General features: G+C 45.4%; 1 protein-coding gene across 1 annotated transcript in view; it reads right to left on the bottom strand.

Moving 5' to 3' along the window:
• Positions 1 to 23,680, bottom strand: part of cacng2a (calcium channel, voltage-dependent, gamma subunit 2a) — a 119,868-nt gene that overhangs the window by 24,068 nt on the left and 72,120 nt on the right. Inside the window, exons 2-3 of the mRNA XM_052043128.1 lie at positions 13,237 to 13,320; positions 6,400 to 6,540 (exon numbers count right to left, since the gene is read on the bottom strand). Of these exons, the coding sequence (XP_051899088.1) occupies positions 6,400 to 6,540; positions 13,237 to 13,320 (225 nt within the window). The remainder of the gene's footprint in view (positions 1 to 6,399; positions 6,541 to 13,236; positions 13,321 to 23,680) is intronic.

The raw sequence follows: 23,680 nt of genomic DNA, 5'->3' as shown, positions 1-23,680 counted from the left end.
CCACTGTTAATTGCCCCTAATGTGTAGGTGAGTGGTAGAATATGTGGGGAGCTGATGGCAATGTAGGGAGAATAAAATGGGTTAGGGTAGGATTAGTATAAAAATGAGTGCTTGATGGTTGGCATGGACTCGATGGACTGAAGGCCTGATTCCATACTAGATCTCTCTATAACTGGATTGCTGTATTCTTTGACAGCTTCTCCTAAACCTGCGACCTTTACTGCCATTGAGGAGGAAGAAGGTCTCTCCTGGGAAGGGTATCTCTTGCAAATTCCCATGCAGGGCGCACTCTTCCATTCCAGCCTGGAGATACATTGGGAATTCCGGAATGGTTAAAGGATGACTATCCCAATGTATCCCTCGTTCTATTCTCTGCAAGATTAAGATCATCCACAGCTCTGCTGTCCATATTCCAAATGTAGCATATTTCCATTCACACTTCACCCTGTGCTTGGCTCCTAGTCAATCAAGGCTTAATTTTAAAATTCCCATCCTTGGTTACAGTTTCCGCCATGGTCTCACTCCTTCTTATCTCAGCAACGTCTAAGAGATGTCTGCTCCCCTCTAATTTTGTCCTCTTATTGTTCCCTCCTATTAATCGCTCCACCAATAGCAACCATGTCTGGACCCCAAGATCTGGAATTCCCTCCCAGAACCCCTCCACATCTTTTTTTTTTCCCTTTAAGATCCCTCTTAAAGTCTCCCTCTTTCACAGTGAGATGTCCTCTGGTTGGTTATATGGTCACTGAAGTGGCTTCAGGAATTCAGCCTGGAGAAATGTGAGGTGATGTGTTTCTGGCAGGCAAACAAGATGCACGATAAGTTGTGGGTACTAAGACATGTAGAAGAACAGAGGTATCGTGGAGTATGTGAAGATAGCAGAACAGGTGGTTAAAAGGGCAGACATAAAGATACTTGCCTTCATTGGGTATGGCATAGACTACAAGAACAGTGCAGCCATGACGGAACTGTATGCAACACTTGTAATCGGATCCAATATTGGCTTGATAATGGGAGGTAGAAGGCAATGCTGGAGGGTTGATTCTGTGATTGTGTACCATAGGGATCAGTACTGGGACTCTTAGTGTCTGTTATATACATTAACAATTTGGATATTAATGCAGGGTGTATGATTAGTAAGTTTGCAGATGACACAAATAGTGGGAGTGTTGTTGACAGTGAGGAGGACAGTCACAGGTTGCAGGATATTGATCAGCTGGTGAGGTGAAGGAGAGTAGTCGCGAATGGAAGTTAATCCTGGAAGGTGTTAGGTGATGCACTTTGGAAGGATAAATAAAGGCAGGAGACATACAGTGAACATTAGGGCCCGAGGGAGTATTGAAGAACAGAGGAACCTCGGTGTACAAGTCCAAGGATCCCTGAAAGTGGCAGCACGGGTGGAGAAGTCAGTGAAGAAGGCACTTGGAATACTTGCCTTCATTAGCCAGGGAAGAGAATATAAGAGTAGGGAGGTTATGGTGCAACTGTATAAAACATTGTTTGCACCTCAGCTGGGGTACTGTCCATAGTTCTGGTCAGCACGCTATAGGAATGTCATGATTACGCTTGGAGATGTTGCCTGGGATGGAGCGTTTCACTCACAAGGAGTGACTGAATGGGTTGGGTTTGTTCTTCTTGGAGTGGAGGAAACTGAGGGGGAACCTAGTAGAGGTAAACAAAATTCTGAGGGCACATAGATTGCATGCGTAGTAGGAAACGTTTCTCCATAGCAGAGGGGTTTAAAACTAGAGGGCACAGGCTTAAGGTAAGGGGTGAGAGGTTTAGAGAGGGCTTGAGGAAAGAATGTTTCACCCATAGGGTGGTTACAATCTGGACTGCACATCCTGAGGGGGTAGTGGAGGCAGATACTTCAATAGCATTTAAAAAGTATCTGGATGAGCACATGAATCACCAAGGCATGGAAGGCTAAGGTGCAAGTGCTGGTAAGTGGGGTTAGCATAGATGGATACTTGATGGTCAGCATGAATATGATGGGCTGAAGGGCCTGCTTCTGTGCTGCATGACTCTATGACTAGTTAGTCCACAGCTAGAGCACTATGGACAGTTTTGGTCGCCATGCGACCAAAGGATATAGTAGATAGGGAGGATGCTGAGGAGATGGTGGCAGGGCAGGAGAACTATGGTTATGAGGAAAGAAAGGTGCTGTTTGCTTTGGAACAATGACTGAGAGGAGATTTAACTGAGATGTACCATAATGTTGTACATCTCAGTTAAATCTCCTCTCAGTCATTGTTCCAAAGCAAATAGCCCCTTTCTTTCCTCATAACCATAGTTCTCCTGCCGAGACATGATGAACGAATGGCTGGGGTAAGGGGTCATTAACATAATGAACAGGAAATAAGGGAAAAAGATTTGGAGGGGATCTGAGGGGGACCTTTTCCACCAGGAGAGCAGTAAGTACCTGGAATACACAGCCCAAGAGAGTGTTGGAAGCAGAGTCGCTGACAGCATTTAAGGAAGGTCTGGACTAGAACTTAAATCGGCCAGGCATTGAAGGCCATGGGCACAGTGCTGGGAGATGGGGTTGATATGGATGGGTGCCCACTGTACTTGGGGAGCTGAATAGCCTCTTTCCTTGCTCTGTGACTCTATACGACCTGTCGCTTTAGTGGAACAGGTAACTGGGTGTGGGAGTGGTTAATTGGTACACGGACTAGAAGAGAGTTGAGGAAAACAGGTTTCACTCAACAAATGGTGGGGGATCCAAAACTCAATGCCAGAAAGAGTGGTGGAAGTAGAGACCCCAGTGGAATGTCTATTTGGAGTCATAGAATGAGTCATACAGCACAGAAACAGGCCCTTCGGCCCAACTGGTCCATGCCGACCAAGATTCCCAACTAAGTTAGTCCCATTTGCTTGCATTTGGCCCATATCCCTCTAAAACTTTCCTATCCATGTACTTGTCCAAGTACCTTTTAAATATTGTTAATGTACCTGCCTCAACTACTTCCTCTGGCAGTTCATTCCATATACAGACCACTCTGGGTGAAAAGGTTGCCTCTCAGGTTCCTATTAAATCTCTCCCCTCTCGCCTTAAACTGATGCCCTCTAGTTCTTGATTCCCCAACCCTGGGAAAAAGACTGTGTGCATTCACCCTATCTATGCCCCTGATGATTTTATACACCTCTATATCACCCCTCGTTCTCCTATGGTCCAATGAAAAAGTTCCCAACCTGCTCAACCTCTCCCCATAACTCAGTCCCTCGAGTCCCAGCAACATCCTTGTAAATCTCTTCTGCACTCTTTCCAGCTTAATGGCATCTTTCATATAGCAAGGTGATCAAAACTGAACACAATATTCCAACATCTCAACTTCTATACTCAGTGCCCTGACTGATGAAGGCCAGTGTGCCAAACGCCTTCTTCACCACCCTGTCTACCTGCAATGCCACTTTCAGGGACCATGTATCTGTACTCCTGGGTCCCTCTGTTCTACAACACTCCCCAGGGCCCTACCATCCACTGTGAAAGGCGTACCCTCATTTGTCTTCCCAAAATGCAACACCTCGCACTTATCCGAATTAAACTCCATTTGCCATTCCTCAGCCCACTTACCCAGCTGATCAAGATCCCGCTGTAAATCCTTATAAACATCTTCACTGTCAATGGCACCACCTATTTTAGTGTCACCTGCAAACTTACTAACCATGCCTTGTGCATTCTCATCCAAATCAATTGAAGAACCATAATATACAGGATGGTAACCTGAGATCTGCACCGTGGCATTAACATAAAGGGCCAAAAGGTGCCCTCTGTGTCATCATTTTTTATGATTCTAATGAGTCTGTGGGAGTACCTTCACTACACAGACTGCAGCAGTTCAAGGAGGCAGCTCCCCACCACCTTCTCAAGGGGTAATTAGCGATGCACTGGTTTGCCCAGATTCAGAGAATGAATTTAAAAAAAATTCACTGGTCTTTTTATCAGTGATTGTCAGCACTCACAGGAATGAATAAGAGTTCTTAATGCAGCTAAATATAAATCGGTGGTTAGTTGTATATTCTGGACACGTGAAACATTTGAACTGTTGCAATGTAAAATGTCAGTTCAGAATTATGCGCAATTATACAGCACCAGCTTCTCTTCTCCATTCAGTGCTGAAGCAGTTCACTGTCACATTATTTTTTCCTTTATGCTGAATTCACCTTCTGGTTACTCTTTCCCCAGTTACTTGGTCTAACAGGTGTAGTTGTGTCCATTTTCATAGCCAACATTGAACTCTCAACCAATGCAAAAACAGCACTTTGGGCCGTCACACCAACATGAGGCCATTCGCATACGCTGCCCTTCATAAGTTCTTTCCCCAGTTCTGATGAAGGGTCCCAGACCTGAAACATTAATTGTGTCTCTTTCCACAGATGCTGCCTGACCCGCCGAGCGTTTCCAGCATGTTCTGTCAGAGGTCCCCACTTTATCCATTTAACTTTGTGCGGTGGGACAGGCTGGTGCCATCAGTTCACTGGGGTTATTCCCTTTCAGATTTCTCAATTTGGAATCTTGTATTGCATGGGTCTCTGCTATAATCAGCGTCATATAAAAGGGGATGAGGGAAGGGGTAGTCGGGGTGGGGGGTGGGGAAGAGCTGGATATATCATCGGAAGCAATCATTTTATTCCATCCACATTTCACTGCTACCTAGACTCTGTTATTTCTCTCCTTCCTAGGTCCCTCATCTGAAATGTTAACTGTTTCTCTTTCCACAGATGCTGCCTGACCTGCTGAGTATTTCCAGCATTTTACATTTTCTGTTTTTATATCAGGTTGACTCAGTTTTTCTTATCCTACTTGTATACGTCTGGTCTGCTAGGCGGGTCCCACCATCTTGCCATTAACAACACATGACGCAGACCAGGAAGTTCAATATGCTGGTAACTGCCACCAGTAAGCCATTTTGACTCATCCTATCACAGACATTCCCTTTGTTCTACTCATCTCCCCACCTTCTCTCTTACTGAAAGCTAACTTGTATCTCTCTCTTTCCCAGTTCCAATGAGGGTTCGTAGACCTGAAATGTTGGCTGTTTCTCTTTCCACAGATGTTGCCTGACCAGCATTTTGTGCTTTGTATTATCGGAAGGAACCCAATATACAAGGAAAGCCCAACACTATTTGCTAATGTTCCATCTGGCACTCTGACAGATGTGATCAGTCTTGTGAACTGCTGCTTAATTGAAACATTGACATATCGACAGTCTCACACTCACATTGATAAATCATTTCACTTGCACTGCTTGGGCATAAACCCACATTCAATTATTTTTTTTGTTTTGACATGTTCAGTGACCAACTCATCACTCATTCCCTGACACTCTCGGTACTGTATGTTAATTGCCTCACTGTTAGGCTGACTTCTGGCTTTGAACACTTCAAATACAACAGTTTTAGACACAAATACATACACATATGAACACATATAGATGAATGTCCATGCATGTACACTCAAACTGTCTGTACACATGCACATGCATGGATACATTACGCATACATGCATGCATACATGCATACATATATGGGGTCATAAGCATGTGTGGATGTGCATATGCACACGTGTACATATATTTGCACACTCATGCAAACTTCCTCATGCAAGTAAATGTGATGTGTGTAGACACACTTACAAGCATGCCCACACATGCATATCCACACAGTCATGCACACTTGCAGATGCACATATGCATGTACACACAAAAACATTCACACACCTGTGAATGCATGCAACTACCAAATGAATATACACAAATCTGTTCACAGGCCTGACTCACACATGTGCATTCATCAACATACACATATGAATGGACACATGCACGTGAACACACTTGGTCTGCCCATACACATGCGCACGTGTATGTGCATACATCCACATAGGTGCACATATACACACATATGCACAATTACACACACTCAAGTATGCACACATATGCATACATGAGCACAGATATACACGTGCACACATGTGCTTGCTTATGAACACCATGTGTATATGCACATGTGCATGTGTATGCCGTTGTGTACATACATGCAGTTGCACACTCATACACACTTGTCTCCATATATGCACAGACACATATATGCAGAAATATATGAACACAAACACATATATATATGTACTTGCACATAAGTACCCATAAACTGTATAAGCACATGTGTGTGTGTATGCATATGTACACACACACACACACACACACACACACACACACACACACACACACACAAACACATACACAGATGAGCTGATGTAATTAATTAATACACTCAATATGAAACAGGAACAAAGCCATCCTTGAAAAGCTAAACCACAAACCTTCCTTTTGTTTATTTTCTGACCTGAGCAGAAATCACAAAGTAGCCATTGGCACGGACATTGAGAAGATCTCTCACCTGCAGAGACGAAGAAGATGCCGGCACTGAGGATGATGTTGTGTCGGGTTTTGTAGAACTCGCTGGCCGCGATGCAGAGGCCGCCCATGAAGAGCAGGATGACACTGAGGATGGGAAAGATACTGGATGCTCGGACAGCGCCTGTGGTGGCAAAAGAAAGGGATTGAGAAGGGGGGGGGCAGTAAAAGGGAGGAAGAGGCGAAAGGAGAGCGGCTTCAAGCCGGGAATGAGATCCAGACAAATGATCAGGGAGGGACGGAATATCCGGTTAGAACAATGGGAAGGTGAGCAACGACATGGAAGATAACAAATGGAAAGATAGACAGAGAATGATAGAGTGAGAGGATAAAGACAAATAGAATATGAAAGTGAAAATAAAATTGGAAACAAATATTGAGAGATTTTGTATTCTTTTACAAGCCTTGAACAGTCTACCAATGATTGATCAAATAAGGCTGTTGAGATTAAACTGAAGAGACTACCGTCCTGTTGAAAGGCCATTGACTTGAAAGGGTAACTCTGTTTCTCTCTCTACAGACCTGGTCCGACATGCTGAGTACTTACAGAATGTACTGTTTTACTTTAGGATTTTCAGCATCTGTGGTATTTTGATTTGGATGCTGTACGTTGCTGCCTCTCCAACACTTCGCTCCATTTTATCCAGCCTTCCCAGGAGTTTGGTTCAGGTTGGGGACAAGCACCCACTAGATGGGACTGAGCCTGAATGAATGCCACTGGATTCCAGGACAGAGGGTCAGTGCAAAGGGTAGCGGGTGGGCCAGTTAGGAGTGTGATAATGGTAGTGAACATTGGGAACTCTCCACCCCGGAGTTTATAGATGCTGAACCATTGAGTATATCAGAGGGAATGGGGATTGGCTGGGAAAGTTGACAAGGCTCAGGATCCAGCAGCATCTTACTGAATGACAAATGCCATCGGATCTTAAACATCACAGAGTCACACAGAGCCACCTCCTGCTCTGATCATTAACCATCCATCTACACTAATACCATTTTATGCTTCCCATGTTCCCATCGACTCCCCTTAGATTTCACCACTCACTTATTAGGGGCAATTTACAGCAGCCAATTAACCTACATCCTAACTGTACATCATTGGGATGTGGGAGGAAACTGGAGCACCTGGGAGAAACCCAGGCAGTCATGGGCAGAACGTGCAAACTCCACACAGACAGCACCAGAGGTCAGGATTGAACCCAGGTCTCTTGTGCTGTGAGGCAGCTGCTCTACTAGCTGCGCCATTGTGCCGCCCTAAGGTCCTCTCCTGCTCTTGTTACTTATGTGCTCGTGTGTAATGTCCACAGCTGGAGGGAGGATTGGAATTGGTTTATTATTGTCACATGTACCAAGGTACAGTGATAAACTTCTTGTGTACCATTCATACAGATCAATTCATTACACAGTGCATTGAGGTAGTACCAGGTAAGACAATACAGAATGCAGAATAAAGTGTAACAGCTACAGAGAAGTGCAGTGCAGGTAGACAATAAGGTGCAAGGTCATAACAAGATAGATTGTGAGGTCTATCGTACTAGGGAACCATTCAATAGTCTTATAACAGTAGGATAGAAGCTGTCCTTGAGCCTGGTGGTACGTGCTTTCAGGCTTTTGTATCTTCTGCTTGATGGGAGAGGGGAGAAGAGAGAATGTCCAGGGTGGGTGGGTCTTTGTTTATGTTGGCTGCTTTACCAAGGCAGCGAGAAGTATAGACAGAGTCCATGGTTTCATTGATGTGCTGAGCTGTGTCCAACAACTCTCTGCAGTCTCTTGCAGTCTCGGGCAAAGCAGTTGCCGTGATGCATCCAGATAGGACGCTTTCTGGCATCGATAAAAATTGGTGGGTGTCAAAGGGGACATATTGAATTTCTTTAGTCTCCTGAGGAAGTAGAGGTACTGGTGAGATTGGTCATGTGAGGATGGATCCAGTTCACAGGCATAAAAATAGACTTTATAAACTCATACTTCTAATGCGGAACATTACACATGGGGACATCACATAACATCCAGGGAGGGAACATCCCATTGGATGAACTGATCTCCAAGCAGGAATTCCCAGTGAACATTCCTGATGTTCAGTGTTCCATGTCAGGATCATGGATTTGAGAAGTTTAGTCTACAGGTGTGGAGCAGTAACAATCACAGGGCTGATTACACGTGGAGGTGGGCTGGTCAGCTTTCTCCCAATCCTGGTGAATCCTGGAGCTGGAAATTGTCCAGGTGTTAATATCAGCAGTGCCCAGCACTGTTCTCAATCCTGAATGCAGAGAGGGTCATCAAGAGGGCGGTCAGTAATATTACTCCAAGCAATAAGATGTCACCTAAAGGGTCTAAACTTTGCTTATGTTCCTTTGGAAGGAGTGACTCAAAGGTGAACTGACTGATGTCTTAAGATGTTAAAAGGATCTGATAAGGTGGATAAAGAGAAACGATCTCCTCTGATGGGGTTGAGGGCTGTGGGTGAGGGTAACCAGAACAAGGAGTTATAACAAAATTAGACTCCAGTTTAGGGTGATGTCAAAACTCAACACAGGAGAGACGGAGCGGAAATCTGGAACTTGCTTCCCTCCAGAAAGGCAGTGTACATCCTGGTGACATTGATCAAGGAGGAAAGGGTATTGAGGGATCTGGGAGCAAGGTGGTTGAATTGAGTTGGGGTGTTGATCAGCGATGATGTGGTTGAATGGCAGAACAACTGGTGCAGGTTAATGACCTCCTGTTTCTGGGTGTGCATTCCATGGTGCATATCTGGGCGTGCATTCCATGGTTCATTTCTGGGCGTGCATTCCATGGTTCATTTCTGGGCTTGCATTCCATGGTTCATTTCTGGGTGTGCATTCCATGGTGCATTTCTGGGCGTGCATTCCGTGGTGCATTTCTGGGCGTGCATTCTGTGGTGCATTTCTGGGTGTGCATTCCATGGTTCATTTCTAGGTGTGCATTCTGAAGTGCTGACAGGCCAGCAATACTGTAATGCAGTCAAAGTTGCTGATCATTCCCACCTCTGGGATATTTACATTGCAGTCTAAACTTAGTTCTGGATTCAGCGGGTCAAAGAGGAATTAATTGAAGGTGGGGTATACCGTGTTACCTTAGTGCATTTCCCTTTTAAGAACATGTTTTGAGCTTGCCCAATATCTCGGCCATGGCAAGAAAGAAAACTAGCCTTGTTAACATTGAGCTCAGCCTTGAGTCCGCACTCTTAAGGGCTGAAGCCGTCGATGTTTTGGGAGGGGAGGAGAACAACATTAACAAGGGTGTTTGGTGCACAACTGCTGCTCAGTCTGAGGACAGCAGCTTGCATTACACAGCCAGATCCTGTGATCTGGAGCACACTGCCTGAAGGGGCAGAGGAAGAGGGTTCAATAGAACCGTCTTTCAATAGGCAGGCACGGTAGCATAGTGGTTAGCATAATGCTTTACATCACCAGCGACCCGGGTTCAAATCCGACCGCTGTCTGTAAGGAGTTTGTACGTTCTCCCTGTGTCTGCGTGGGTTTCCTCCGGGTGCTCTGGTTTCCTCCCACATTCCAAAAGATGTTAGGAAGTTGTGGGCATGCTATGTTGGTGCCGGAAGCGTGGCGACACTTGCGGGCTGCCCCCCAAATCACTACGCAAAAAGATGTATTTCATTGTGTGTTTCGATGTACATGTGACTAATAAAGAAATCTTATCTTATCTTAGAAGCAACAGAATGGACATTTCAGGTCTTGGAAGGTCTTTCCTAGCTTTGACAAAGCATTAACTCTGAGCGTCCTTCCACAGATGCTGCCTGACCCGCCGTGTTCCCAGCATTTTCTGTTCTTATTTCAGATTTCCAACATCTGCGATTTTTTAAATGATTTTCATTTTCAGCTTCAATGGGAACTTCCTCAAGGAAACTGGACAAACATAAGAAGAAGGGAACAACATTTTCAGGACGCTGGGGAAGGATGGGCAAATTAAACAGTTCGTTCAAAGAGCTAGCACAGCGATGGTGGGATGAACAGCCTCTCACTGTCCTTCCTGTTTAAGTGACGGTGCATTCAGGCAACAACTTGGGGTGCTAAGTAGGCTGGGTTGGAAACCCAATTCAATTCTGCTTTGGTTGTAACATTCCAGCTTGATACCGTGTGGACTGCGGCTGTGTGCCAAGTGTTGGGACACAATGAGTCTTTTGTTGTAAGATAGTCCAGAACAAACAGCAATGGTTGGCCTTGAGACAAGCACTCTCATTAGCAGCAGTCGGGTGAGCTGCTTCCTCGTGGTGTGTGAGGTAACCAAACCTCCTCGATTGTGTAACCGTCTTGAAACTCAATCGCAGACATTTATTATTCAATCAAGTGCTGTCCCCTGGCACAGACCACACCATATCCTCACACCTCCTCTCAACACTGGGACAGCTTCCATTGGATTACCAAACCAGCAAGGCACCAATGGAACAACGGATTCCTAGACTGCGTTTTCTCCGGATGGTGCACTGGACCTACAGGAGGCCATTTGGTCCTCGAGGCTGCTGTACTGTTCAGTTGGATCATTAGTGATCTGTAGCTCAGTTCTGTTTACCCACCTTTGCCATGTAACCTGCAACACTTTTAACTAATGAGTGCTCTGAGAGCCCAAACCAGTGTTCTGCAGATGCTGGAGGTCTGAAGCAATGAAGAAAATGCTGGAAATACTCAGCAGGTCAGGCAGCATCTGTGGAGAGTGAAACAGAGGTAATGTTTCGGGTCAAGGGCCTTTGGTTGTCAGGCAGTGTATTCTTTCCTTCTCCGTCCAGAGATGATGCCTCGTCTGCTGTGCACTTCCAGCATTGTGTGAAGAGCTCCAATTGACTGCTCTTATCCTCAACAAGAGGCCCACTCCCTGTTGTGTGAAGATGTGCTTTCTTATCTCAAGGCCTGGCTCTGGTCTTCAAGCTGTGTCCTCTGGTTTAGAAAGCCACCCCCATCCATTGAGGAGATGGTTCACTGGTCCTACCCCATTGAATCTTTCTGCCACTAGATCAGATCAATGCTTAGTCTTCTGTAGAGGTCAATCAATTCAACCTTCCTCATTTAACTCTTCAGGTCCTGGTATCAGTCTGGTGAATCTGTGCTTCAAGGCAAGTAATTCCTTCCTGAGTTTCTGAATGTTGGGGCTATTCAGATGGACGACATCTCTGTTACCCAACACTGGAACGAAGCAGTGATTGAGTATCTGTGTGGCATGCCCTATTGTTGCTTCTCGTGGCCTTGCACCTTATTGTCTGCCTGTACTGCACTTTCTCTGTAACTGGTACACTATATTCTGCATTCCGTTATTGCTTTTCCCTTGTACTACCTCAATGCACTGATGTGATGAAATGATCTGTATGGATGGCATGCAAAACAAAGTCTTTCACTGTACTTATGACAATAATAAACCAATTTACCAATTTTACCAATTTATCTCCATTTTCCCAGGAGACTGAAGGATGTGAATTCACCTTGCACAACAACATCACAAGTAGCACGAGTACGCTCTCTCATCTTCCCTACCGCTTGTTGATCTTCTCCCTGGTCCACTTTACCGTCCTCATCCACTTATTGACCTCAACTTGAAAAAATTCAGTGACAGAGCCCCCACAGCCCTTTCTAACTCTTTGGGGAAAGAAATTTCTCCTCATGATCTTAAATGGCCAACCCCTTTACCTGAATATATGCTCCTAGCTTCTGATGCCCCACATCCCAGCATTCACCCTCTCAGTACATTGAGTATCTCAATGAGATCACCCGTCATTCATCTGAACTCCAGTGAGTACAGACCAAAATTCTTCAATCAGCCTTCCACCAACAACCTAGACATCAGTCACTGCACTCACTCCAAGGTCAACTTATCCTTCCTTAAGTACAAAGACCAAATGTGGTCTCATCAAAGCCATGCTCAGTCAGAGTAAGACTTCATCATTCTGTACACTGTGTTCCTGGGCCATGATCGGCTTTATTCCGGCTGACAGGCAGTTGGGGTGGGTTGGTTCTCTAAGCTGGAAGGATCCCATAATTCACATGATGAAAGGAATGGTCACTGATATTCCCTGGACGCCAGTTCCCAGCTGGAACTCCCCTCACTGGGAGTGTATGGGGAAACATTCGAACCCACGACTGTCTGACACAGAGGCACCACTCAGGCCAAAGTTTGCTTCATCTTCTGTTGGGGATGGGGTGTGGGGGGTGGGAGGAGGAATCGGTGGAGCGTTGGAGGAGCAAGATTGGAGTTGACATCTGCTGTCCTGACTGGGACCAGGAATGGAAGCTGGGATTGGCAGAACAATGTCCAGGTGCTGCCTTTAACTAAGATCCCATTAGGGGACTGGGATCCCAACCGTTTATCAGTGGGTTCCTCCAGCCTTTATGGGCTCCTAACCCCACAGTTTGCCTTTGGCTAATGGACAGATGGACAGCCTATGGTCAGCACTAAACAAACAGATGGTAACACCTGTGATTTGTATAGATAGGTAGTCAATGGTTGGCACGTACACAGTGGGCTGAAGGGCCTGTTTCCATATTGTATGACTCTATGGCTCTATGATAAGGACCATTCCTTTCATCCTGGCATTTTCCAAGTCTCCCTCAACAGCATTTAAAACCCTCCAAGTTTTTATGTTCATTACATTGCAGTGTTAAGAACAGCGTCCACCATACAGTATGACGTTTAACGCATTATTACGCCATATAATGCCATTAGTTGAGAATTGACTGCCTTCAATAAGGGACACATTGTTAGCTGAGCTCGTAAGCTGTAAGCCTTACAGAGAGTACATTCCTGAGTCAAATCAGAACCATGATGAAATAGTCAGAAGCTGGAAAGGAGGTGAACTTACGTAAGAAGTATTCGGCTGCATCTGCTTCATAATCTGCGTCTTCTGGGAAGTGGTCGATCTGTTTACATAAACCTTTAAAATTTCCTGTTCAAGGAGAAACAGAGAGAAATAAGTGAGCTTTTCCTGCGTGAGAAATGAGCACAGAACCAGGGAGTGAAACCCAACAAGAAAATGTTGGAAATACTCAGCAGATCAGGCAGCATCTGTGGAGGGAGAAAGCACAGAGGTTAGAGCTTTAGGTCAATGACTTTCCATCAGAACGAAGAAAAGTTAAATAGCAAACATTTTTGCTGTGAAGGTGTCGGGGTGGGGGTTGGGGTGGAGGGAATAACGGGAAGGTCTGTGGTAGGGTGGAGACCAAGAGAGTCTGAATGACACAAGTGGTGGTGTTGCCTGCTGAGAGAGGGATGTTGAGGCTAGTTAATCACAGCTGATGCGTCTGGAGACGGTGTAAATAGAGGAGGTGACTGAGAGCAGAAATAGAGAGTCAGGTAAACAGAACAACATTGGAACTGTGAGATATAAATACTACAGTTGCTGGAAATCTGAAATAAAAACAGAAATTCTGGAAATAGCAGGTCAGGAGGCATCTATGGCGAGGGAAAAACGGTTAATGTTGACTTTTCATCTGAACTGGGGTCCTATAAACTGGAAAGGTGAATAATGTTACCTAACATTATTGAATTCAGGGTTAACTCCTCAGGGCTCTAACGTGCTTCATTAGAAGATGGCTGTTCCTTAAGCTTACATTGGGTTTTGTTGGGACAGGGTAAGAGGCCAGGCTCGGAGAGGTCAGATGGATATGGGATGGAGAAGTAAAGTGACAGTCACATGTATCTGAGATGATAAAAGAAAGATGAATTTCTTATCCCTGGTACAACAGAAGGATTTACTACAACTGTTACAATATGTCTGATGTACTTTAAATGAGGTGTTTCAAGCTGTTTCACCAAGGTAGGGGGCAGATGGAGGGATTGGGAATGGGGTCAGCATCTGATGAGGATGAATTCTCAAGCCTTTCCCTACCTACGGGACAATGTCAGGAGTGTAATGGAACACTCTCCCCTTACCTGGATGTGTACAGTTCCAACAGCACTCAAGAAGCTTGACAATATCTAGGACAAGGAAGCCCGCTTGATTGGCGGCCCACCCACCATCCTAAACGTTCACTGCCTCCACCTCTGCAGATGGCAGCTACAACGTGCACCTTCTACAAAACGCACCATAGTTCTCATCTCGGCTGCACTGACTGCAACCCCCAAACCCTTGACTACCACCAAGAAGGACAAAGGAAACAGGCTGAGGGCATCACCTGAACTTATGGGTTCCTCTCCAAGACGTACATCGTCCTCGAGACACAGGAGACTCCAGATACTGGAATCAGGAGCAACAAACAATCTGCTGGAGGAACTCAATAAATCGAGCAGCACCCGTGGGAGGAAAGAAATCGTCGACGTTTCGGGTCAAAACCCTGCATCAGGACTGATGTACGGCATCCTAACTTGGAACTTCATCACTGTTCCTTGCTTGTCGTTGGATCTGAGTCCTGGAGCTCCCCACCTAACAACAAAAATGAGGGGGCATGGACTTGTGTCCGTTCTTATATTCAGAATGAATTGCATGGTCTGTCCTGAGCACCATCACACTCAACTTCTACTTCATCACTGATGGCGGGTGAATCGTGCACCAACCTAGGGGTAAGAACTAGAAGCTGGTGTGGGCCATTCAGCCCACTAAGACTGCTACATAATGAATTTGTGTCTGATTTTTTACATCATGTCAACTGATCTCTATATCCCCTGAATCCTTTCATGCCCAAAATCCTATTGACCTCTTGAATGCTTTCAATAATTACAGATCTGTGGCTCTTTGGGAGAGAGAAATCCAAAATGCTGTACCTAGACCCGACCTGGAATACCGTTTAGTAAAAGTTCATTAACAGCAATTTAATCCACACTTTATTGGGGCACTCATTCCTCCAGGAATCTCTTACTATTGTAATTGGGAATAGTTCATCATATTGTAAGTAGCGGCTAATTTCACTGCTGTACCAAGTGCCTCTACACCATGACATTTGATACACTCAAGGAAATTATGCCTGCTTGTGCTCCTCTCCCTCCCCCCACCTTTTTATTCTGGCTTCTGCCCTCTTTCTTTCTAGTCCTGATGAAGGGTCTTGACCCGAAACGTCAACTGTTCATTTCCCTACATAGATGTTGCCTGACCTGCTGAGTTCCTCCAGCACTTTTTGTGTATTGCTCCAGATTCCAGCATCTGCAGAATTTCTTGTGTTTCTGTTTTGCTGCTCCATTGCGGTGTCTTCCAGGGATGCCTACCCTGAAGAAGTTTTCCTCCTCTCTCCGATGGGAGTTGTGTGAGACCTTCTCTCATTGCTCCCCTTCAGTGATCTCTGCTGCTTTTCAGCTCTTCACTGCCTCTTCTACCTCTCATTATATTTTCCCCCTCCCCACCCACCTACCTTCCCCCCTCACCTGAACTCACCTGTCCCCTGCCTACCTGTGCTCCTTCCCCTCTCCCCACCTTCTTATTCTGGTTTCTGCCCTCTTCCTTTCCAGCCTGATGAAGGGTCTCAGCTCGAAACCTCGACTGTTTATTTCCCTCCATGGATGCTGCCTGACCTGCTGAGTTTCTCCAGCACTTTTTGTGTATTGCTCCAGATTCCAGCACCTGCAGAATTTTTTGTGTCTCTGTCATGTGTTTAACATTGTTGTGTTCTAAGGAAGACTATTTCTTTATTGGGTAGAGGATAGAACAAGGGATGGAAGCTTAAAATTCAAGGGCGATGTCAAACAAAGAGCAATGGGGATTTGGATCTGCTTGGTGGGCAAGTGTTTTTAGAGACTGGGGGCTGTTTGGAAATGTCAGAACTAAGGCTGATGAAATTTGGTTGGGTAAGGATCAAGAACCAAGGGCAGCAGACTGAGTTAAAATTGAGGTCAGCTATGCCGTTGAATGTTGGAGCAGGCTCGAAGGGGTGTTTGACCTATCTCTGCTCCCCTCTCTTATGTTATGTTCGAATCATTCAATCCTATTGGATAGAGTGCCATAGCCCTGCACATTTCGTGGTACCCAATAGGCTAGAACCCTTCCCAATCAAGTCCAGAGAATCCCAATGGCCCAATCCACTTTCATTAACACAGTTCTGATTGGCTACAGATGATCTAATGTGGGATTGATGTCAGAACTATTCACTTCATGGCTGAACTGGTATCTAAAATTCGGCAGCAGGATCAGGAATTATTTGCACCAACAAGCTATCTAACACTAATTAGCTCCTAGCACTGATTAAGCAAATCACCAACCACCTTAAAGTAAATAGATCTCTCTCTCTCTCTCTCTCTTTCTCTGGTGTTGTTTTGCTACTAATCAAAGTTGGGATATATCTGCCGACTGTCAATTTGCAAATATGTGAAAACAGCTTCTAATGAAGAGGATCTGCAGTGTAAACATTAGAAAATGAGTGCAAGACCTTCAGAATATTTGCATATGAATGAGGAGATAAATTCCTTGCACTTCTGCACTCGGAGAGGCAGTTACCAGATTTTTGTCCCCAAACTGGCATTGTTTCCATCTCACCGTCTCATACCTTCGGGTGAGTGGGCAATGTGTCTGTACTGGGGGAAAATGGAAGGACCCAAGAAGTGTGGAGTGTGCAAAGGAAGTCAGGGGCCGGGAAGGGAGGGGGCAGAGGAACATCTTTGGTTGGGTAAGGCTATAGAACCAAGGGCAGCAGACTGAGTTAAAAGTGGGGTCAGCCACACTGTTGAATGTCGGAACAGGCTTGAAGGGCTGTTTGACCTACCTCTGCTCTCATATCTGGCAGGATGGGAGCATTGCAGTGGTTGGTTGGTTGCTGGGGATGGGTAATGGGGATGGAGGGGTAGTCAAGTCATGGGGTGAGAAGGTAACTAACAAGATGTGATTAGATGCTGGGAATCCAAGGTCAAGGGAATGATTGGTGAGAAGTGGTCGAGGCTTGTCAGGTGACGGTCGACACCAGTGGTGGGACTGTTTTATTTACTCATTGCTCAGGAGCTGGTAATAGTCTGCACGTTCCTAATTGCCCTTAGATAGAGTGGTTTGATAGGCCTTTTCAAATGGTAGTTAACCGTTGACCATGGGGCCTGGAGACACATACAGGCCAAACAAGGTAAGGATGGGATATTTCCTCCCCTGAAGGATCTAAGTGTAGCAAATGGGTTTTTTAATGACAATTCTAGTGGCGTATTTTGTGGGCATCATTAAGTGTAGGTTATTAACTGAATTTAGGGCAGGCACGGTAGTGTAGCAGTTAGCGTAACGCTATTTCAGCGCCAGTGACCTGGGTTCCATTCCGGCCACTGTCTGTAAGGAGTTTGTACATTCTCCCCGTGTCTGTGTGGGTTTCCTCCAGGTGCTCTGGTTTCCTCCCACATTCCAGAGACGTATGGGCTAGGTTGTTGTGGGCGTGCTATGTTGGCGCTGGAAGCGTGGCGACACTTGCGGGCTGCCCCCAGAATGCTCTACGCAAAAGATGTATTTCACTGTGTGCTTTGATGTACATGTGACTAATGAAGATATCTTAAAAAAAAGATATCTTAAATCTTAAATTCTACATCTGCCATGGTGGGATTTGAACCCAGGTCTATAGTGTGTTTGTCCAGCCTCTGGACTATTGTTCAGGTAAGTTAACTGCTATGCCATACAAGATAGAGCCGGAGCATAAGTAAAACAGCCCCACCATCAGCGGTGACAGTCACCTGACAACCCTTTACCCGCTCTCACCAATCATTCCATTGACCTCGGACCTTGCAAAGATTCAGTGGGTGGACAGAAAAAGACTCTGATATGTAGAGAACTAGAGGACGTTATCTCAGAATCAGAGCCAGGTATCTCGGAATCAGTCTGTGCACTGTACAATCCAATTTCTATGAAAAATAAAATGTCAGTAAAAGAATCGTGGACTCTGTGTGAATGGCAAAGTCTGTGATTTTTGTTCCAGATCCTTCATGCATTGATGTGTCTTTGAGTGGAGGATCCAGATACACAATAGCATCCAGGGTGTTCACATGTATATTTATATAGCACAGAATGGGTCCTTCAGCCCATCGAATCTGTGCCAACCATAAACCATTCATTTACACAAATCCCATTTTTTAAATTTCTCCCCACATTCCTATCGATACTTCCCGGATTCCACCGCTCACCCTCACACTAGGGGCAATTTACACTGGCCAGTTAGCTGACAGATCTGCACATCTTTGCCATGTGATAGTAAACCAAGCACCCAGGGGAAGCCCATGTTGTTACAGGGAGAACGTGCAAACCTCACATGGACAGCAGTGCAGGTCACTAGAGCTGTGTAGCAGTGGCTCTATATTTTTCAAGGTTTACAGCGCCAGCGACCTGGGTTCAATTCCGGCCACTGTCTGTAAGGAGTTTGTACGTTCTCCCCATACCTGCGTGGGTTTCCTCCAGGTGCTCTGGTTTCCTCCTACATTCCAAAAGACGTACGGGTTAGGAAGTTGTGGGCATGCTATGTTGACGCCGGAAGCGTGGCGACACTTGCGGGCTGCCCCCAGAACACTCTACGCAAAAGATGCATTTCACTGTGGGTTTCGATGTACATGTGACTAATAAAGATATCTTATCTTATCTTATCAAGGTGGCTATTTGTCCCATGAAGCCCATTATGGCTGTCAGAGCAATTCCATCCTGTAACCCATTCTCCCATCAACTCCCACCTTCCAACCACTCGCACTAGCCAGCAATTTACAATGGCCAATTAACTTAACAACCCACACCCTTTGGGATGTGGAAGAAAGCAGGAGTGTCCGGGGGAAACCCACGCAGTCACAGGGAGAAAGTGCGGGCTCCGCACAGCACCCAAGGCCAGGATTGAACCCAGGTCTTTGGAGCTGTGAGGCAGCTGCACCATCTGCAGCACCACTGTGTTTTCAGCACCTCAGTCACATCACCCCATGATCTACTGTAGGCAAGCCAAAGCAAATCTTCTCTGTCTAACCTGCTCTCATAACTCAATACTTTCACTCTGGTGATTCCGCACTATCCCAGGCTAGGCATTCCTTTCCTCAGATGTGTTGCCCAGGGATGAGAGCAGGCAGGGCCCAATCAGAGCTTTCTACACCTTATTCATCCACCCCCAGACTGTGGACGTCACTGGCAATGCCAGCATTTATTGTCCAACACTCAGTGCCCTTGAACTATTCTTTTTGTGTCTGGAGCTTCCCTGAGGTAAAGACATCAGCTTTTCCCCCTTTTCTACTGTAGCTTTGTTGAGAGTATGGCCAATATTCTATTTCTATCATAGAATCATAGAACAGTACAGCACAATACAGGCCCTTCGGCCCACAATGTTGTGCCAATCTTTAAACCTCACCTAAGACTATCTAACCTCTTCTTCCCACATATCCCTCTATTTTAAATTCCTCCATATGTTTCATGTGTTATTCTGAATGTAGCATTTTAGATGCTTCTCTTCCCTCTGTGAAATTATCTGTGTCTCAGATTATTTTTGTTGCCCTGTGATACGATGATCCACTCTGCTTTTGAATTTCCTCATCCCCTCAGTCTGCCCAGCAGTAAAAGCAATGCCTCAGTGACAGCTCTGAGAAAGTAGAGGAACCTTGTCATTGTGATTAAGTCACTGGATTAATATCTCAGCACAGTGACTGTTGAAAAGCAAAAAAAAACTTGCAGATACTGGTCAATTAAAACAGAAAATGCTGGAAGAACTCAGCAAGTCAGGCAGCATCTGTGGAAAGAGCAGTAGAGTTAACGTTTCAGGTCGATGAACTTCCATCAGAAATGGGAAATGTTAGAGATAAAACAGAGTTAGAATTTCAGGTCCATGTTCTGATGTGAAAAGTTAACTTTCTTTCTCTCTCCACAGATGCTGCCTGACCTGCTGAGTATCTCCATCATTTTCCATTTTTATTTACCAACATCTGCAGGTTTTATTACCCACTGAGTATTTGCAGCATTCTGTACCGTGTCGAATGAGGAGAGGTTAAGCCTGGATTCTACAGAGTTTGGAGGAAATCGCATTGAAACTTACAGAGTTCTAACAGGGCTCAACAGATTGGGTGCAGAGAGAATATTGCTTCTGGCTGAGTCTAGAACCAAGTGTCACGGAACAAAGGGTAGGCTACTTAGGATTGGGGTGAAGAGAAATTTCTTCATTTACAGTAGAGGAGATGCATGCTGCAATCTCTGGAATTTGGGGCTTTGGGGGTTCAGTCGGTGAGTTGTTTCAAAAGGGTTCTACAGAGTGATTCAATAAACGACCTCCTGGACTAAGTCAGTGGGTCAAGCAGCATCTGTGGGGGAGAGGAATTGTCGATGTTTTGGGTCAAGCCCCTGCATCAGGACACCTCTTTCAGGGGCACTTAGGGTTTGACAATAAAGGTTGGCCTTGCTGGTGATGCACACATCCCTTCAATAACCCATACTTTAGGAACAATAATGTGTTGGCCTTTTATGCCATTTGATAAGATCTATAATCTAATTTCATGTTAGGTGATATCTCTTAACATCTTTGGTTTGCAACAACCTATCAATCTCAGACTTAATTTTAACATCAATTGCCATTTGTACAGGAGAGATCTAAAGTTTAGCTTCCTGGAAGGTACCCCTGAGAGTCTTAGCTCTAATTTTTAAACTGCAACCCACCAATCCCCTCCCCAGTGGTGGAGTCCCCCACAGAGCAGAAATAGTTTACTGATGTAAGAGACAGGCATCAGTGATCTCACAGTCCCACCGGTTCCAGTGAATAATTACGCAGTTGATGGGAGGTATAGGCTCCAAGAATATCCTCATCCTCAGCAGGTGAGTGCTAAAGACAAGGCTGAAGATTTTGCAACAATATTCAGGCAGGAGGTTTGAATAGATGATTCATCCTGGTTTCCTCCTGAGATTCCCACCATCACAGTCTCCAGCCAATTTGATTCACTCCACACGATATCGAGAAATGGTTGAGAGCACTGGTCACAGCAGATCTACAGGACCAGACAGCATCAGATGTAGTACTGAAGATCTATACTCTAGAAGTGACTGCAGTATGAGCCACACTGTTCAGTATCAGACTTCCACAATGTAGGAAATCACCCAGGCATATTCTGTCCAAAAAAAAACAGGACAAATCCAATCCAGCTACTTACCATCCAATCAGTCCACTTCAATCATCAGTGAAGTGATGTAAAGGGTTGTTGACAGTGCTGTCAAGTGGACTTACTTACCAATAACCTACTCACTAATATCCAGTTTGGGTTTTGCCAGGTATCATCACAGCCTTGGGTCCAAACATGGACCAAAGATCTGACCTCCAATGGTGGGATGAAAATAACTGCCCTTGACATTTCACCGAGTGCAGCATCAAGACACCTCAGTAAAACTGAAGTCAATGTCCATCAAAGGAACATCAAAGAGAAAATACTCCAGTGTTGGGAGTCATAATTCTCACAAAGGAAGATGGTTGTTGGAGATCAATCACCACTGCAGGAGGTCCTCAGGGTGTTGTCCTGGGCCCAACCATCTTCAGCTGTTTCATCAATGACCTTCCTTCCATCATAAGGTCAGAGGTGGGGATGTTTGCTGATGATTGCACCACGTTTAATTCCATTCGCAACTCCTCAGCAACTGAAGCAAGACCCAGACAAGATTCGGGCGAGGGCTGATAAATCGCAAGTGATATTCATACCAAAAAAAGAACCTGGTTGAGGACCATTTCCAACAAGAAAGAGTCTGACCACCTACCCTTGACATTCAGTGATTGCTGAACGCTGACCGTTAACAGCCTGTGGGTCACCATTGACCAAAATTCAACTGGATTCGTCATGTAAATAACATGGATACAAGAGTAGGTCAGAGGCTGGGTTACCTTGTGGCAAGTGACTCATCTCCTTGCCTCCCTGCCACCTACAAGGTACGAGTCAGGAATACCTTTCACTTGCCTGGAAGAGTGCATCACCGAAAGCTCTCAAGAAGCTCAATACCTTTCAGGCCAAAGCAGGTTGCTCGATTGGCAAGCTATCCAACTCCCTAGACATTTCATTCCCTTCACCGCCAGTACACTGTGGCACCTTGATGTACTATCTACAAAATGTACCACAATTACTTGTCCAGGCTCGTATAACAACATCTCCAGAACTGGTGACATCCAGCAACAAGAAGGACAAAGACAAGAGGCTCGTGGTCATACCACCACTTGCACAACATCCAGACTTGGACATATATCGCTGTTCCTTCACCGTCACTGGGTCTAACTCCTGGAACTTCCTACCCAACAGCACTGTGGGAGCACCTTCACCAGAAGACCTGCATTGGTCCGAGAAGATGGCTTCTTCCATGTTAACTAGCTGTTGCAGTCTGTCCTCAAACTCGCGGTGCTTTTTTGCTTCCAGATCCATCAATGTCCACCACCATCATCCTCCCTTCTGCCTCCCCTGCCGCCATTCCAAGTGATTGCGAAGATTTTGTCAGTGACACGGTTGAGGAAGATAACTGTGTGGGGTTTTCCGGTTTAGTTGTGGGGCGCAATGATGTTGCTTGAGAGAGGTGAGAGATCTGTCAGTGAAAGTTAGGTGTCTCAGTGAATCATGTGATACTCAAACACCTCTGTAGACCTGTGTTTCTTTGATAAAACTACAGTTTCCTCAGTGGATCGGTTCTCATACACACAGCATCCATACTGGGTGGAAACACCGACTCTAGAGATTGCTCCCGCTCAATCTCCCGGCTGGGAGATTGCTATCATTTCTCAGTTGGACAATAAATAGTGGACACTCCATCGACACCCAGATCCTAAACAAAAAAGACAATAAAAGTCTTCAAGCAATATGTTATATTAAATAGCCCCCTAATATTGTGAATTCCAGGGAATATGATCATGTTTGGTTTGTGTCAGGTTTGGGAGTGGTAGGTGGTAGAAAATGTGCAAGGACAATGAGGAGAGATGGTTCTCACCCACAGTGAGTTGGTCAAAGCAAAATAAAACCCTTTAATTTCCACAAAGAAAATGAACTGGTTGAGGAGACCCATTCAGCATTATTGGGATGTGTTGGCCCAGTGTTTTGAGATTCAGAAGACTGTGGGCATGAGTCCCACTCCGGAGCCATGAGGAGAAACTCCAGGCTGTCTCAGCAATGCAGCCCTGTGGGAGTGCTGCACTGTCATCAGTCCTGCTTTTCAGATGTGATATTAAACTGTTTTCTCAGGGAAACACAGAAGGAGAGGCAGGCCTGTTCTCTCCGGCAACCCGGAGGCCACAACCTATCCTGTAACTAACATTATCTGATCGCTAAATTACTGTTTATGGGATCACACTGTGCACACTTTTGCTTCATTATTTCCTCCACTGCAGGAGCAACAACACTTCATGGGCAGCCAAGTGGTCTGGGAGGTCCTGAGAGTGTAAACTGTATGC

This window comes from Pristis pectinata, chromosome 33, assembly GCF_009764475.1.
Source record: "Pristis pectinata isolate sPriPec2 chromosome 33, sPriPec2.1.pri, whole genome shotgun sequence".
Taxonomy (NCBI): Eukaryota; Metazoa; Chordata; class Chondrichthyes; order Rhinopristiformes; family Pristidae; genus Pristis; species Pristis pectinata.
The sequence above is the reverse complement of the archived record's forward strand: the minus strand, read 5'-3'. Positions and strand labels throughout refer to the sequence as shown.